Source organism: Lampris incognitus, chromosome 4 (genome assembly GCF_029633865.1).
Source record: "Lampris incognitus isolate fLamInc1 chromosome 4, fLamInc1.hap2, whole genome shotgun sequence".
Lineage (NCBI taxonomy): Eukaryota > Metazoa > Chordata > Actinopteri > Lampriformes > Lampridae > Lampris > Lampris incognitus.
In genome coordinates this window covers 58,744,942-58,760,519 of record NC_079214.1, presented here as the reverse complement: position 1 = coordinate 58,760,519, position 15,578 = coordinate 58,744,942, and the positions used below count along the sequence as shown (strand labels likewise).

The 15,578-nt window shown below is 45.4% G+C and overlaps 1 protein-coding gene across 1 annotated transcript in view; it reads right to left on the bottom strand.

Moving 5' to 3' along the window:
- Positions 1-383, bottom strand: part of ppfibp2a (PPFIA binding protein 2a) — a 35,979-nt gene extending 35,596 nt beyond the window's left edge. The window contains exon 1 of the mRNA XM_056278571.1: positions 294-383. Within this exon, the coding sequence (XP_056134546.1) occupies positions 294-357 (64 nt within the window). The 5' untranslated portion in view covers positions 358-383. The remainder of the gene's footprint in view (positions 1-293) is intronic.
- Between the last annotated feature and the right edge of the window lie 15,195 nt (positions 384-15,578).

Below are 15,578 nucleotides of genomic sequence, written 5' to 3'. Positions count from 1 at the left end.
TTTCAGTATCACTCTCGTCCATATCTGTCTCTCTTTATCCAAGTCGGTGCATCCAGATCCAAAACAGACACGCTTCTGATCCAGACTGACAAAACAAAATAATGGAGAAAAATAAAATAAATCTAAATTCTAGCTGTAGTTCTTGCTCCCAAGTGCGCTCGGGGCTGTAACGTCGGTCCTCGCGAGCCACGTGGTGTGGGTAGACCTGGCCTCACGCAGGCCAGCGATCACAAACTCGGTGGTCTGTTGAGGGGGCAAGGGGTGGGGGGTCCACAAATCAAGCATGCTCTTACCGGCGAGAAGGTCGTCCATTTGCTCCCAGGGGCTCTCCAGCACGTGACGGGCATCTGAAGCCATGCGAGCGGCATCACACGGACGCCAGCTTCTGCACAGACAAGCCACAGATCCTCCTTCAGCGGGAAGAGGAAGGATCAGATCTGGCTGAAAGAGGAACAGAGAGCGAGACAGACCTTCTCGGTTTTTTTGTTTTTTTTTTGTTTTTCACATGGAGACGAGGCATGCAATCAGAAGTCAGACGAAGGTAGCCGTGCAAAGGGTTGTTTGTCCCCTGGTGTCCTTCTCTCTCTCCTGGCCCGGTCTACAGCAAAGCCACAGCGGCTGCTCCGCCACCGATGCGATGGCCTTTCTTGATGTGGTTTACGGGTTTAAACTCTCCTCTCATTTGCGGCTATGAGTCCCAGCCATTGTTAGCGCGTGTATCCCCTCGAGAGGCAAGCTCGAGTTTAGAAAGTGCCCTTTGTCTCCACCACCGAGGGTTTGATTCCTTGGTGCGGCGTGCAGTACATGTCCATAGAGCAGTGGTTCTCAACCTTTTTGGGGTCCTGGACCCCCTGCGTATTTTTGATCTATACCCTGAGGACCCCTCCACCTGATCTTGGGGGAGGGAGGTTGCAATTTGATAGAAACAGTAGAAACTGCATTTTAAATTGCATTATAGCATTTATTCACTCTTTGGGGCAAAAATAAGAGCTTTCAGTTGTAACTTGGATATAGTTAACAAAACAGAATTCTCATGCAGTAACTTTCAGATATATGTAACGAAACAGAATATGTATTCAGTAACTTTCAGATATATGTAACAACAGAATTCTTATGCAGTACCTTTCAGATATATGTAACAAAACAGAATATGTATTCAGTTACTTTCAGATATATGTATTAAAACAGAATTTTTATGCAGTAACTTTCAGATATATGTATTAAAACAGAATTTTTATGCAGTAACTTTTAACAATGCAAACGGGAGCGAGATCTCTTATTAAAATACAACAAATTACGCTTGTGAAACAGATGTAATTAGAGAAAAGAGTCCTGTTACCCTTTATAGTTTAGGTAGATAAAGGTCTCAGTCACATTTGAGTAAAATAATCCCGTTTCTATAAATGTCACAGGATCTTTTTTTTAAGGTATTTTATATTCACGGACCCCTTGCAATTACACCACGGACCACTAGGGGTCCGCGGACCCCCGGTTGAGAAACAGTGCGATCACCCCGCTTAAATCTGCAAACGAGTTTCCCCCCAGTTTCTTTAAAAATAAAAATGAAAATAAAAGCAGGGCTGCGGACAACAAACAGCGTGCACTCTGTGCAAACACGCCGACATCGGCTGTGCCGCGAAGAGTCCCCGCAGCAAGGCGCACGGCGCACACAGAGAGGTTGGTTTACGTGGATGTCGGGAGGACGTGTGACGTGATGTGATGATAGCCGTCACAAAACAAAACGACTCACTCTTTAACACCGGAAACCGCAGGCTTGTGACTCGCACGGGGAAGTTTCAGAGGAGATCTTTATCGGCCTCCGTGGTTTGTGTTAAAACGGCGTTCTGTGCTGCGATGCTCTGCACCACCACCACCACCACCCTCCCCGGCCCCCCCCCCCGCGCGCTCACAGGGGGCAAGTCACGAAAACGACGGAAACGTCCCCAGATATCTCCGCGATGACGCAGCAGATCTCCCCCGAGCAAGGGGGGACTTTTACCTTGAGGAGCGCGTTGATTTATGGAGATTATACTCTGTACCTATACGCTGCACGCACACGCACACACACACACACACACACACACACACACACACACACACACACACACACACACACACACACACACACACACACACACACACTGTGTTTGTGCTGTATAGATTTTGCATTTATCATTAATTCATGCTGAGCTGTGATCAATAAAGCAATTTACACATTTTTTTTCAAATAGGGTACTTCTTTAATTTTGCTCTATCTATCTATCTATCTATCTATCTATCTATCTATCTATCTATCTATCTATCTATCTAGCCAGCCAGCCAGCCAGCCAGCCAACCAACCATCCATCCATCCATCCATCCATCCATCCATCCATCTATCCATCTATCTATCTATCTATCTATCTATCTATCTATCTATCTATCTATCTATCTATCTATCTATCTGTCTCTGGGTTTTTTTTCCTCCAGTTGTATCAAAACAGAAGCAATAATAAATATCAAATAAAGCAAACAATTACGATTGAATTAAAGAAAATTCAAACAAATATCTGCAACCCAGTAGCATAACTTGAACATTTAACATTTATTGCATGCGAGTGTGTGTGTGTGTGTGTGTGTGTGAACATTTTATTAAATGTTACATTTAATAAATGGCAGATGTTGCCCGTCTGCAGTGCCAATAAAAAGAGACATCCGTCTTTGTCGCGTGTTATGAATGAACACGTCTCACACACGTGTTGGAGAATATGACCTGCAGTTCTTTCACATGACAGCCAAACATCCACATTGGCCTTATTGCATTGCGAGGAGTTACCATCAATCCATTTCTTGCGAAGCGTCGGCATTGTTATTGCCACGGTGGCCCATCGGTAAGCGCTGTCGCCTCTCCCAGCAAGAAGGTCACGGGTTCGAACCCCCAGGCCGTCCCAGGTCCTTTCTGTGTGGAGTTCACACGTTCTCCCCCGTGTCTGCGTGGGGTTCCTCCGGGTGCTCAGGTTTCCTCCCACCATCTAAAAGACATGCACGTTAGGGTTAATACTCCTGCCTGTGCCCCTGAGCAAGGCAATGGAAAGAACTGGAGTTGGTCCGCGGCTGCCCACTGCTCCTACACAATGGGATGGGTTAAATGCAGAGAACACATTTCGTTTGTATGTATGTATACAATGACTAATAGAGTATTGTGTGTGTGTGTGTGTGTGTGTGTGTGTGTGTGTGTGTGTGTGTGTGTGTGTGTGTGTGTGTGTGTGTGTGTGTGTGTGTTTGTCTCCGCAAGCTGTGCTATGTCTTACATGGCCAACAGGGGATGCTGCATGTCAATGAAAACATCATCGCCATCTATTGATGGTTCTGCCTCATTAGCGGTGCAGTTCTGCAGATAAAAGTGTACATTCCACATCTCTTCTTCTACGTATATGCAACACTGCATGAGGTGTACTGTAGTACAATGGCGTCAAGTCATCACCAGCTGAGCAGCCTGAGCAAATAACAACCACTGCACCTGTTCTATTACCCGACGTGAGTCTCCTTGGAAAGCTTGGGATGTTGAACATGGGTTTGAAACAAATAGGGTCTTGATAGATGTGTAATATCAACCATTCATCTATCCATTAGCCATCTAAACCCCCCCCCTCATTTTTGTCCCTCCCCAATTGTACTTGGCCAATTACCCCACTCTTCCGAGCCGTCCCCGTCGCTGCCCCGCCCCCTCTGCCGATCCGGGGAGGGCTGCAGACCACCACATGCCTCCTCCCATACATGTGGAGTCACCAGCCGCTTCTTTTCACCTGACGGTGAGGAGTTTCACCCGGGGGACGTAGCGCGTGGGAGGATCACGCTATTCCTGAACAGGCGCCCCCGACCGACCAGAGGAGGCGCTAGTGCAGCGACCAGGACACACACCCACATCCGGCTTCCCACCCGCAGACACGGCCGGTTGTGTCTGTAGGGACGCCCGACCAAGCCCGGAGGTAACGCGGGGTATTCGAATAGACCGCTACCCGGACGCCCCTAAAATCCGAACCGTGCACCTTGCCATCTGTTGGTGCTTCCATGTACCCGTCCACGTGTCTATCCATTTATCCAGACACATTTATAAACGATCCTGCCCGAGCCCCACGCGAGCACATTAGATCCATCCCCCCCGTGGAAGTGCAGAGCGATCAGATGGCGTTGGAAAGGCCTGACGAGGACGACCCGGTCTCGGTCACTCCGAAAGACCACTGGTTCTCACCCAACCCCCAAGTTCAGCCGGAAGTGGACAGGAAATGACGGGGCGTCACGTCTCCTAATCAGGACTCTGTTGTCTCGCTTGACTCGCCAGCAGGGGTGCCACAGTGTCTTATGGTCATGCCCCTTTTTGAGGGCCATTATTTTAAACTCCTACCCCCCCCCCACACACACACACACCTACTATCTAGTATCTATCTATTGTGGTGACCCGCATCTATATAACGAAAGACATTCACCTAAGAGGACGGTGTACCTTTACGGGAAGAGGCGAGGGGTCAGATAATGCACTTCCGCTTCCGGTTCACAGTTCAGCGTCGTTGTCGAATGTATGACATGCTAAGTTGGAGCTAGTAAGCTACCTCGACGACGTCTACTCTCACGTCTCCTGTCTCGTTGTTTTCTAACTCCACACTATATACATTTAAAACGGGTTAATCTTCAAACCATTTATCAACAGACGGACACACACAAAACAAAGCAAAAAAACTGTCGGAAAAGAAGTGCGCCACTGGAGAATTCAACACGCACACCCGCATCTTGACTCCGCGTGTTTGTGCTGGGACTCGACTTCTCCTCCACCCACATCTTCTAGCTGAGGTCGTCTGCACTGACTGGGAAAGTCGATCATATTGGAGACGAGCTACAAAGCTCGGGTCAGCTCAGGGACCTCGCTGGACCGAGTCAATCCACACTGATGTGAGCGGTTGGAGCAGGAAGGGGGGGGGAAGGGGGGGGATAAATGAAGGGTTACGGCGGTGGCTGGGTTATCTCACCCCCTATATCCATCACACTCACACACCACCAACATCACCACCACCCGCTGGGAAATGGAAAAGACAGCTCTCCCGGAAGATAAGATCAAACCATTTCCTCTGCGGCTCTCGCTCCCCACTCTCCCACCTCGCCGCCCCCCCCCACATCCCCTTTTAAATCTACTTCATATTTCCTCTTGCTCTTCTTTCTCTCCTCCTGTGTGTCTCAAATTGAATCTCTCAGCGTGGAGTGACATTCTCACTAACCACATGTCAGCATCTCGCAGTGGCTCCCAGTCTCCTATTGCACAAGGACGTTCCTGACTTGTGTCTTGTTGCCCTCTCTTCCCTTAGCCACTCATGAGAAACAGCTTTACATTAAGCCCTCATCACAATGCTCTTTCCTATGTTCCACAAATGACATTAACACACACACTTAATATAATGGATATATACATTATATTAATATGTGTGTATTCATATAATGTATAGACACAAACTCGAGCCATCAAAGACCTTGCAAACACAAATGAATGATCTTCAAGATCCACGACTGTCCATCATTTTTCCATCAGTTGTAAAGAGTATTAGAAAGCGCTATATAAGTTTAATTTATTATTATTACTCTTTATTATCATTTGGTAAGACTGTACCAAACGGCTGGCAGATCAAAATGAACAGTCTTCGTGTGACTGTGTATGGTATGTGTGTCTGCTGTTATGTGCCAGGGTGGCATTGAAATTAAGGTAATGCTTTACATTAAGTGCATGTAATAAGTGTTATTTAATAGGTAATAGGGCCCTTAGAGTCCTTATAAAATGCTTATAAACATTATGTCTTAATAAGACTATATTAAGCATTAGTGAATGGGTAATAAGGCCCATATAAGTCATACCGTTTGCATTTGGGAACTACCAGAATTATTCTCATAACTTTTAATCATGGGGGTCCTTAGATGTTATGTGCAAAAATATATGCAGACTGGATTAAAAGCCTAAGACAGGAATGGAAAAAGTAGGTTTTGCATATTTCGCAAGCGCCATCTAGTGGCTGAAAGCGTGTTTATGATGGTATTTTTAATACTTATATGGTCTTATTAACACATTCATGTTAATGTTAATAGGCATTTTATAAGTCACGTCAAATCAAGTCAAACTTTATTTATATAGCACATTTCATACATGGGAGCACAATGTGCTTTACATAAACTGACAATCATTGGCAGTTACTTGGGGTCAAGTATGACCATCTTGCCTCTGGGTCCCTCTGGGTCTTCAGGTGGGCGTAGAGGCTGACCCTGAAGCCGCATAATGGCAGGATGCCTGCGCGTGACAGGTTTTCACGTGGAGTGGCTGATGCGCCTGCAGCCACCACACGGTCCTTGGCAGGGGTTGGCCAGAGTCCAATGGCATGGAGAACCAAGAATATTGGGGACCACCCTCTGTTGCACCCTTCATCCGCCTTCACTGCCATTGTGACCTGGAGACATCTTCCGCCAATTTCACCGTTTAGGTCAAGGAGGTTACACACCTGAGTCTACAAATCAAGGCCCTTAGCAAAGACTATTGGTTGACTAATAGAATCAGGAGTGTACCTGCTTGGTTGGAACAAAGACCTGCACCCACACGGGACCTTTCTGGACCATGTTGCCTATCCCTGGTTTAGGTCTTTGTTCAATTGCTCTTCATCTGGAACCTTCCTCTTGACCAATCTGCGTTGGGTGAACCTACTAGGAGCCAAGCTCCGAACAGCATAGCTCTTGGTATCTTTGGTACATCGCAAGCTTCTCCACCACGGCAGGAGAAGAAATTGACAATACAATCGCAACACAATCATAAAAGTGCAAATGTGGAAAATAAACTCTACTACTACTTCTGGCTGCTCCCATTAGGGGTCTCCACGGCACATTCTCCGTTTCCATCTCTTCCTGTTTTGTGCATCTTCCTCTGTCATATCAGCCACCTGCATGTCCTCCCTCACCATATCCATAAGCCTCCTCTTTGGCCTTCCTCCTTCCCTCTTCCCTGGCAGCTCCATATTCAGCATCCTTCTCCCAATACACCCAACATCTCTCCTCCACACATGTCCAAGCCATCTCAATCTTGTCTCTCTTGCTTTGTCTCCAAACCGTCCAACCTGAGCGGTCCCTCTAATATACTCGTTCCTAATCCTGTCTTTCTTTGTCACTCCCAACGAAAGTCTTAGCATCTTCAACTCTGCCACCTCCAGCTCCACCTCCTGTCTTTTCATCAGTGCCACTGTCTCCAAACCATACAACATAGCTGGTCTCACAACCATCTTGTAAACCTTCCCTTTAACTCTTGCTGGTACCCTTCTTTCACAAATCACTCCTGACACTCTTCTCCACCCACTCCACCTTGCCTGCACTCTCTTCTTCACCCCTCTTCTGCACCCCCTGTTACTTTGAACAGTTGAACAGTTGAAAATTGGCATAAAAGTCCATAAAGGTGCTAAAAGCTTAAAATCCTCATTAATAGCGACCGGCTAGCCTAGCCACCAGGCTAAAAATGAACCTGGATAAACTGGCAGCAGTCGAGATGATCCAGTAAGCTACGTCCAGCTGATGGCAATTCAAAATTACTAATAACTGAAGATCCAAATGTCCGATAACTAAAATGGTTTACCTTGTTAAAACATATAGGTAAAACAACCAGATCTAAAAGTGTAGTGTAAAATTGTGGCTAAAAACTAGATGAAAATGTCAATTTATGACAAAGCTTCTAGTGGAAAAACACAATGCCGACACGTGCACATTCCAGTCTGGGTCTGTGGAGGGTGGTAGTGGTAGTGATAAGGACTTATAAGGGCCTTATTACCTATTAACTAACACTTATCACATGCACTTAATGTAAAGCATTACCGAAATTAATATGTGTAAAGTAGGCAAAAGGAGTTTATTGATACGGTTCAAGGCATGTCAACGTGTCATCTAGGAAGTGCGCTGTGACAGGAGGGTCGGTCCATCCCAGATAGCACAATTGCTGTGGCTCGGACCCGTCCCGCACCCAACACTTCATCCGGCCCACATACCGCGTGGAATGATGGCACCTGGGTGGTCCGCTCCTGTTTGCCAGCTCTGGGCCAGAACCAAGCCATAGCAATGCCGCATGTGCCACATATTTGCCAAAGGTGGCCCATATTTGTTTTGTGATATTTGGGCCATATTCACCATTTACCACACGGGCCACTTCAGGGTCACATCCAGATTACATGTTGTCGAGAACACTGCACCTTTGCCAAAAAAGGCCCACATTTGGTTTGGCATATTTGGGCCATATCTGCTATTATACATGTGGGCGACTTCAGGCTCACATCCATTTTGTCAGGGCCAGAAGAAGGCCATCGGTGTCGCATCATTGCCTGAAGTGGCCCACATCCAGATGCTTATCCGTATTGTTAGTGAACTACGAACTAATATTTGGCAAGGGCAAACATTTTCACAGAGGACCTTTCTTTGAAATCTATTTGGCTATAACAAATCGGATGTATAGTGATAATTATCACTATGCACATTTCTTGCATGTCTAGGGTCATAGCTATCCCATCATGCGCCACACAAACAGTTGGCCACTTAATTCAAAATGAATGGAGGCACTGCTGCCAGCTAGCACATTTGCCAGTGTGACCTCAAAATGCTATGCTACTCTAAAATGTAGCAGATTACACATGTATATAGGGCACTGAAATATGCAGCCCATGGGAGGCTACACATCTGGATGCTGCCAACATGACAGAATAGATAACAGGCTCTTTGCAAAATGTTCACACGCAAGAGCAGAGACAATACACAGATGTCATCATTTTTTCTTTCAGACAAGTATCATGTTGTTTCCTAAACTGTACCTCAGTGTTTACAAAGAGGTGAAGGTCACCACGTTGCTGCTCTTCAGTTCAACAATCTTACTAGGATGCACTTTGGGGCATCATTTTAACAGAGACTGCTTTGAAACAACTCTTCAACCCACTGTTTAAATTTACAATATGTTGCAATGTAACATTTCAGCTAGATTATGAAGGAGTACTAAGCTTAAAAACACTTTCTTTTCGAGGTCTACTTTAATCCGTAGTTTCTCTAAGCATGGCTGTTAAAATCATTTGTGGCATTGTCCACATAGGTAATTTGAATCCCTTACTACTATTACTCACATCACTATTGGCAATCTATCTATTACATACTTGCACTAATGGTACTTGACATGATGTGACTACCATTTAGAGCTCAGAAGATGCCTGTGGGTTGACTCATAAACCACTCAAAAAAATAACTCACTGGATGAACTCAATTAAACTATGGGCAGGATTTCCATCCAGTAAACATAGTAGCCTCAACTCAAACTAAGTACACCCATGCAATATAATTTAATTGAGTTAGTCCAACTCATTTTTATCAAATACAGCTGAAATAAAAATAATTACTTTAACTGAAATTGAAATGGATTTACGTTTGTCCAGCTCAAACTGATATAATTACTTGGAAGTGAAATAAGGTAAAACATATTATGTTTATTATTTTTGTGTCTCCATAACATCTATGTAACGACACACTGATTAGCCAAAACATTAAAACCAATGACAGGTAAGTGAATAATATTGATTATCTCGTTACAATGGCGCCTGTCAAGGAGGGGGCGGTATATTAGGCAGCAAGTGAACAGTCAGTTCTTGAAGGTGAAGTGTTGGAAGCAGGAAAAATGGGCAAACATAAGGATCTAGGCACCCCACTAAACAACAGGTCTTGCGGGGTGTTGCTAGTATGCTGTGGTCAGTAGCTACCAAAAGTGGTCCAAGGAAGGACAACCGGTGAACCAGCGACAGGCCCATGGGCTCCAAAGGCTCATTGATGTACGTGGGGAGTTAAGGGTAGGCTGTTTGGTTCGACCCCACAGAAGAGCCACTGTAGCTCAAATTGCTGAAAAACGTAATGCTGGCTATGATGGACAGGTGTCAGAACATCACAGCTTGCTGTGTATGGGGCTGCGTAGCCGCAGACCGGTCAGAGTGCTTATGATGACCCCTGTCCACCGCCAAAAGCGTCTACAATGGGCACGTGAGTGTCAGAACCTGTCCATGGCGCAATGGAAGAAGTAGGACTCCTCTATGTGTTGTTTTCGTGGGGAAGAGATGGCACCAAGATGCACTATATAGGAAGAATGAAAAAGGTGGATGTCACTTTGACACGTACCACCTAACTAAACATCATTGCAGACCAAGTACACCCCTTCATGGCAACGGTATTCCCTGATGGCAGTGTCCCCTTCCAGCAGGATAATGTGCCCTGCCACACTGCAAGAATTGTGCAGGAATGGTTTGAGGGACACGAGAAAGTGTTCAAGGTCTTGCCTTGGCCTCCAAATTCTCCAGATCTCAATCAGATCGAGCATCTGTGGGATGTGTTGTAAAAATAAGTCTGATCCATGGAGGCCCCACCTCGCAACTTGCAGGACTTGAAGGATCTGGTGCTAACATCTTGGTGCCAGATACCAGAGGACACCCTCAGAGGTGTTGTGGAGTCCATGCCTCCATGCGTCAGAGCTGTTTTGGCGGCACAGGCAGGACCTACACAATATTAGGCAGATGGTTTTAATGTTTTGCTGATTAGTGTATATGTATGTATATATATGTCTGTATGTATGTATGTACGTATGTATGTACGTCTATCTACCCATCTACATGTCTGTCTATCTAGTTAATCATTTTTATCCTCTACAGATAAAGTATTGGGACTTTAATCTACTTTTATGAGGGGAAAAAATGTAACTAGTCCAAATTCCTCCAAGAAAACTTTGTGCCAAGTCACTCTGAAGACGCGAGGGATTTCTTTTCAGCCTCCCAATAGATTTTTTTTCACGATGGCAGATTGCCTTTCATAGCTCAAATAAAGCTGTGTCTCTTGAAACACTGACATCCCGTGCCAATACCGACTTTCACTGCCAACAGGTACAGATCAGTGGAACATCCCTGTTTTACATCGTTTTCAGGGATATTCAGTTTTCCCATGAAAATATCTCATCATTGTTTCTGCCTCTATTTCAGTCTCATTGTCATTATATCAACACACATATTCATCCTCAAAAAAGCAACCTCAGTGGGATTTTGGTGCATTATCCTGCTGTCTAAAGCAAAAGTGGATGGCAATTGATGACAATGATTACCGAGCTGATTATGAACCGGCTGTTCTTTTATTCATGATTTACAAAGGGACAAAAATTACATGTCCTCATAATTAGTCATCCTACTATTGCATATGTGAATCATTCTCATAACACTTCTCGTGTTTCCAAACATGCATGCCAGTGAATGAAGTGTATATACTGATGGGCCAAAACATTATGACCACCTGCCTAATATGCTGTTGGTCCTCCATGTCCTGCCAACACAGCGCCAACCCGCTGAGGCGTGGATCTACAAGACCCCTGAAAGTGTCCTGTGGTATCTGGCACCAAAATATTAGCATCGGATCTTTCAAGTCCTGTAAGTTGCGAGGTGGAGCTGCCGTGGATGTGACTTTTTGATCCAGCACGTCCCACAGATGCTCTATCGGATTGAGATCTGGAGAATTTGGAGGCCAGGGCAACACGTTGAACACTTCACCATGTTCCTCAAACCATTCCTGTACAATGTGTGCAGTGGCAGGGCACGTTATCCTGCTGAAGAAGCTACTGCCATCAGGGAATACAATTGCCGTGAAGGGGTGTACCTGGTCTGTAACGATGTTTAGGTATGTGGCACATGTCAAATTGACCTTCACATGAATGGCCAGATCGAGGGTTTTCCAGCAGAACATTGCCCAGAGCATCACACTCTCTCCATCGGCTTGTCATCTTCTCAGTGCATCCTGGTACCATCACTTCCCCAGGCAAACAACGCAAACGTACACGGCCGTCCACATGACCTAAAAGAAAATGGTACTCATCAGATCACGTGACTTCGTTCCACCGCTCCAGGTCCAGTTCCGATGCTCATGTGCCCATGGTAGGCACTTTTGATGGTGGACAGGGGTCATCATGGGCCCCCCGACCCGTCTGCAGCTACACAGCCCCATACGCAGCAGGGTGTGTTGCACTGTGTGTTGTGTTGTGACACATTCCTCCCGTAACCATTATGAAAAATGTTCTATGACTTGTGCCACAGTAGACTTTCTGTCAGTTTGGACCAGACACGATAACCTTCGTTTCCCTCGCGCATTGATGAGTCTTGGGTGCCCAACACTACTTTCACTGGGTTGTGCTTTGACCCTCCTTGGACCACTGTCGGTAAGTACTCACCACTGTTGACCGGGGGCACCCCAAAACCCTCTGTTTCAGAGGTGCTCTGACTCATTTCTCCTGTGTCCAACACGTTGACTACGAGAACTGATTGTTTGATTGCCATCTAATCTACCCAGACCTTGACATGTGCCCTTATTTGAAGATGATCACCTTCACCTGTGAGTGGTCATAATGTTTTGGCTCATCTGTCATGCAGCTGACACGTCATAGAGCTGATTCTGCCTCTCTGAAATGATCTGGATCTCAGACTCACATTGGCAGTCATTAACCTAAGACACATCTTGTTAGTCACAGATGACAAGATATGACAAACGTCTTACTGTAAAACCTACTTCACTATTGTGGAGTTTGTCTTCTCACTAGAACAGACCCATCTCTCCCTGTCTCGTGCAAATCCGGTCACACACCTGTGCTGTTTCTCTGATTCAGTTCCTTCACTGTCTTATATTCCCTGCCTGTTGGCATGTTTTTATACTGTATTTACCCTCCAAAAGGCTTGAGATGATTCCAGAAGTTTCTGACGTCAGAATATCCTGCATGATGACAAAAGACTCATTCGGTTTCATCATAGGTAACTGTTAAGTAATCCACATTTTTTATACCAAGAATATCATATTTGATACCTTTTCCCACTGTTACTTTCATAGAAAGTGCCATTTGACATATTAGTGTTCTGTAAATGCTATTTTTCACTGTTGCTGGTGGGGTCCACCATTCCCACCAAGTAGTCCACTGTCACGGCACTCTCATAGGGAATGCACTGAGTCAGCCATAAAAAAAGAAGAAGAGGAAGAAGAAACTTGCATGTTGAAAGTGGAAGAGCAAGCAATGGTCGCTACAGTACAAAGCTAAAGTATGCTCAGTATTACCCTGTTGGATGACATTGCTGATCAGTCTTCTTTCTCCAAAATATGCATGCTACCATTGGATTATCTTCCTGGTGTTACACCAAAATCTGCAGCTGTCAAAAAATTGTGGCCTTTATCTGAACAGTTTTTGCACGTTCAGCATCATGTTTAGTTGAAACAGAACTCGAGTATTTGTGGTATGAAAACTGTGGTTGGATTTGGTGTCATATCCAAATCCGAGCAAACTGAAGAAATTAAGGATAACCACTTCAAGTCATACCAGTTCTCAAAGAACATGTTGACTTTCTGTCTTTTGTAATGCTCAATTTGAAGGGTTCACATCAGAGCAATTGTGCCGACGCTGACTCGTGAAAAAAGTGCCATCACCCAGATAACCCCCACTGACGGCACTTCAACGCTTCTTGAGAGGATATCTTGAAATCTGTGTATCCCATACTCGGCCAGTGAAAAAGGCCTTATAATGATCCACCTACACATCTCTCCCTCTTCAACGACAACTACTCCCTCTTTCTTTTACTCGCTCTGTGTTAAATTCCACACAGAGAAAGTGACATACTATTGTAAGTGGACAAAAATGTGCCTGTTCACTAAATTACAGAGGCTGCAGACTGGCAGTCGAAGAGGCACTAAAAAGAGCACCGTGCCGTGCTACGTGCTAATGATGCCTGCATTATTCAGCAGAAGCCACGTTCCATCCAACCGCTCTCATCTAGCGGTGCGTTATGTGTAACAGCTGGAACAGATCAGCGGGTGGTGGAGACCATCAGCGTAGTAGAAGGTCAACTGCCAGGTCCATAGGATGCATAAGTGTAGCTTGTTTAGTAAAATACTGCTGCATCGGTTCTAGCTTCTAAGCTTAGCTAAGAAGAGCATGTGTCAAATACAGCATGTCACCGCAAAGGCTGAAGAAGTATTTCAGCACTGCTTGCGGCTAAGTTAATTTTGTTTTCGACGAAAGTGATGCATAATCTGTTAAAAAGATTCATATCTCCTGGTTGTCACAAGTGCGGTGGGGGATCATTCAATGGACACTATACCTCATCTGTACATAAGGTCAGGGTTGGTGTGAATTTAAAAAAAGGAGCAACTGTACCTGGCCAATTACCCCACTCTTCCGAGCCGTCCCGGTCACTGCTCCACCCCTTCTGCTGATCCGGGGAGGGCTGCAGACTACCACATGCCTCCTCCGATACATGTGGAGTCGCCAGCCGCTTCTTTTCACCTGACAGTGAGGAGTTTCACCGGGGGGGGGGTGTAGCGCGTGGGAGGATCATGCTATTCCCCTCAGTTCCCCCTCCCCCCCCAAACAGGCACCTCGACTGATCAGAGGAGGTGCTAGTGCAGCGACCAGGACACATACCCACATCCGGTTTCCCACCCGCAGACACGGCCAATTGTGTCTGTAGGGACGCCCGACCTAGCCGGTGGCCCATTCAAGTTTTACTGTGAAGAATGTAATAAAGTGATAAAAATAAATATCATTAAATGGTCAACGGAATATAGCTGACCACATATAGTTTTCTCCATTAAAAAAAGACTATTGGTTTCTCTATGCAGAGATGACAAATATTTCCATAAGAGACAATGGTACTACCATTCTTCCACAAATGTGTAAATAGACCAAGTGCACTTTGGCTGAAAATGGAGGTCAGTGAATGGACTGAAGAAACACGAATGCCACCTCTGTAAGTTCCCTTATCAAGACTGAGGAATGCTAATTTATTTTTCTTTATAAACACAGCAACTGGAACCAGAGAGGATTCATAAGTAACACACAAGTATTCCACACTGCATTCCAGTACGCTGAAGTAGAGTGTAATCTCATTTTACTGGGTCATTAAAATAAGCAGGCCCAGTATATGATTTTATAATTTATGTACATAAAAAGAAAATGAGAGGGAGAGACGGGGGGAGTTACCCAACAGGAAGAACTCCAAGTCATGTGAGGTCAAGTTTGTTTGCATATGCCAAAATCCCAAAGTAGTCACGAAAGGCTTTACAACCAGTGCAACATACGACACCCCCCTCTCGGCTCAAACGAGGAAAAACTCAACAAGAAAACCTTATCGGGAAAAACAATGGGAGAACCCTCAGGAAAAGTAAGGCGGGATCCCCCCTCCAAGACAGACAGACAGAATGCACAGAGTGCACAAGAGTAACCGAATTATAATGTACCACCACAGATTACACACAGAGCCAGGTCATGTAGAGTATATACAGTCAACACGTAGATTTTAGCAAAACAAATTTAAATGTATTGGGTGATGAAAACTGTAAGGAGAGAGTGCAAGGCACTTCCATCCATCCATCCATTATCTAAGCCACTTATCCCAAATGGGGTCGCGGGGATGCTGGAGCCTATCTCAGCAGTCATTGGGCGGCAGGCAGGGAGACACCCTGGACAGGTCCATTCATTGACGGGGTGTCCGGGTCGCGTA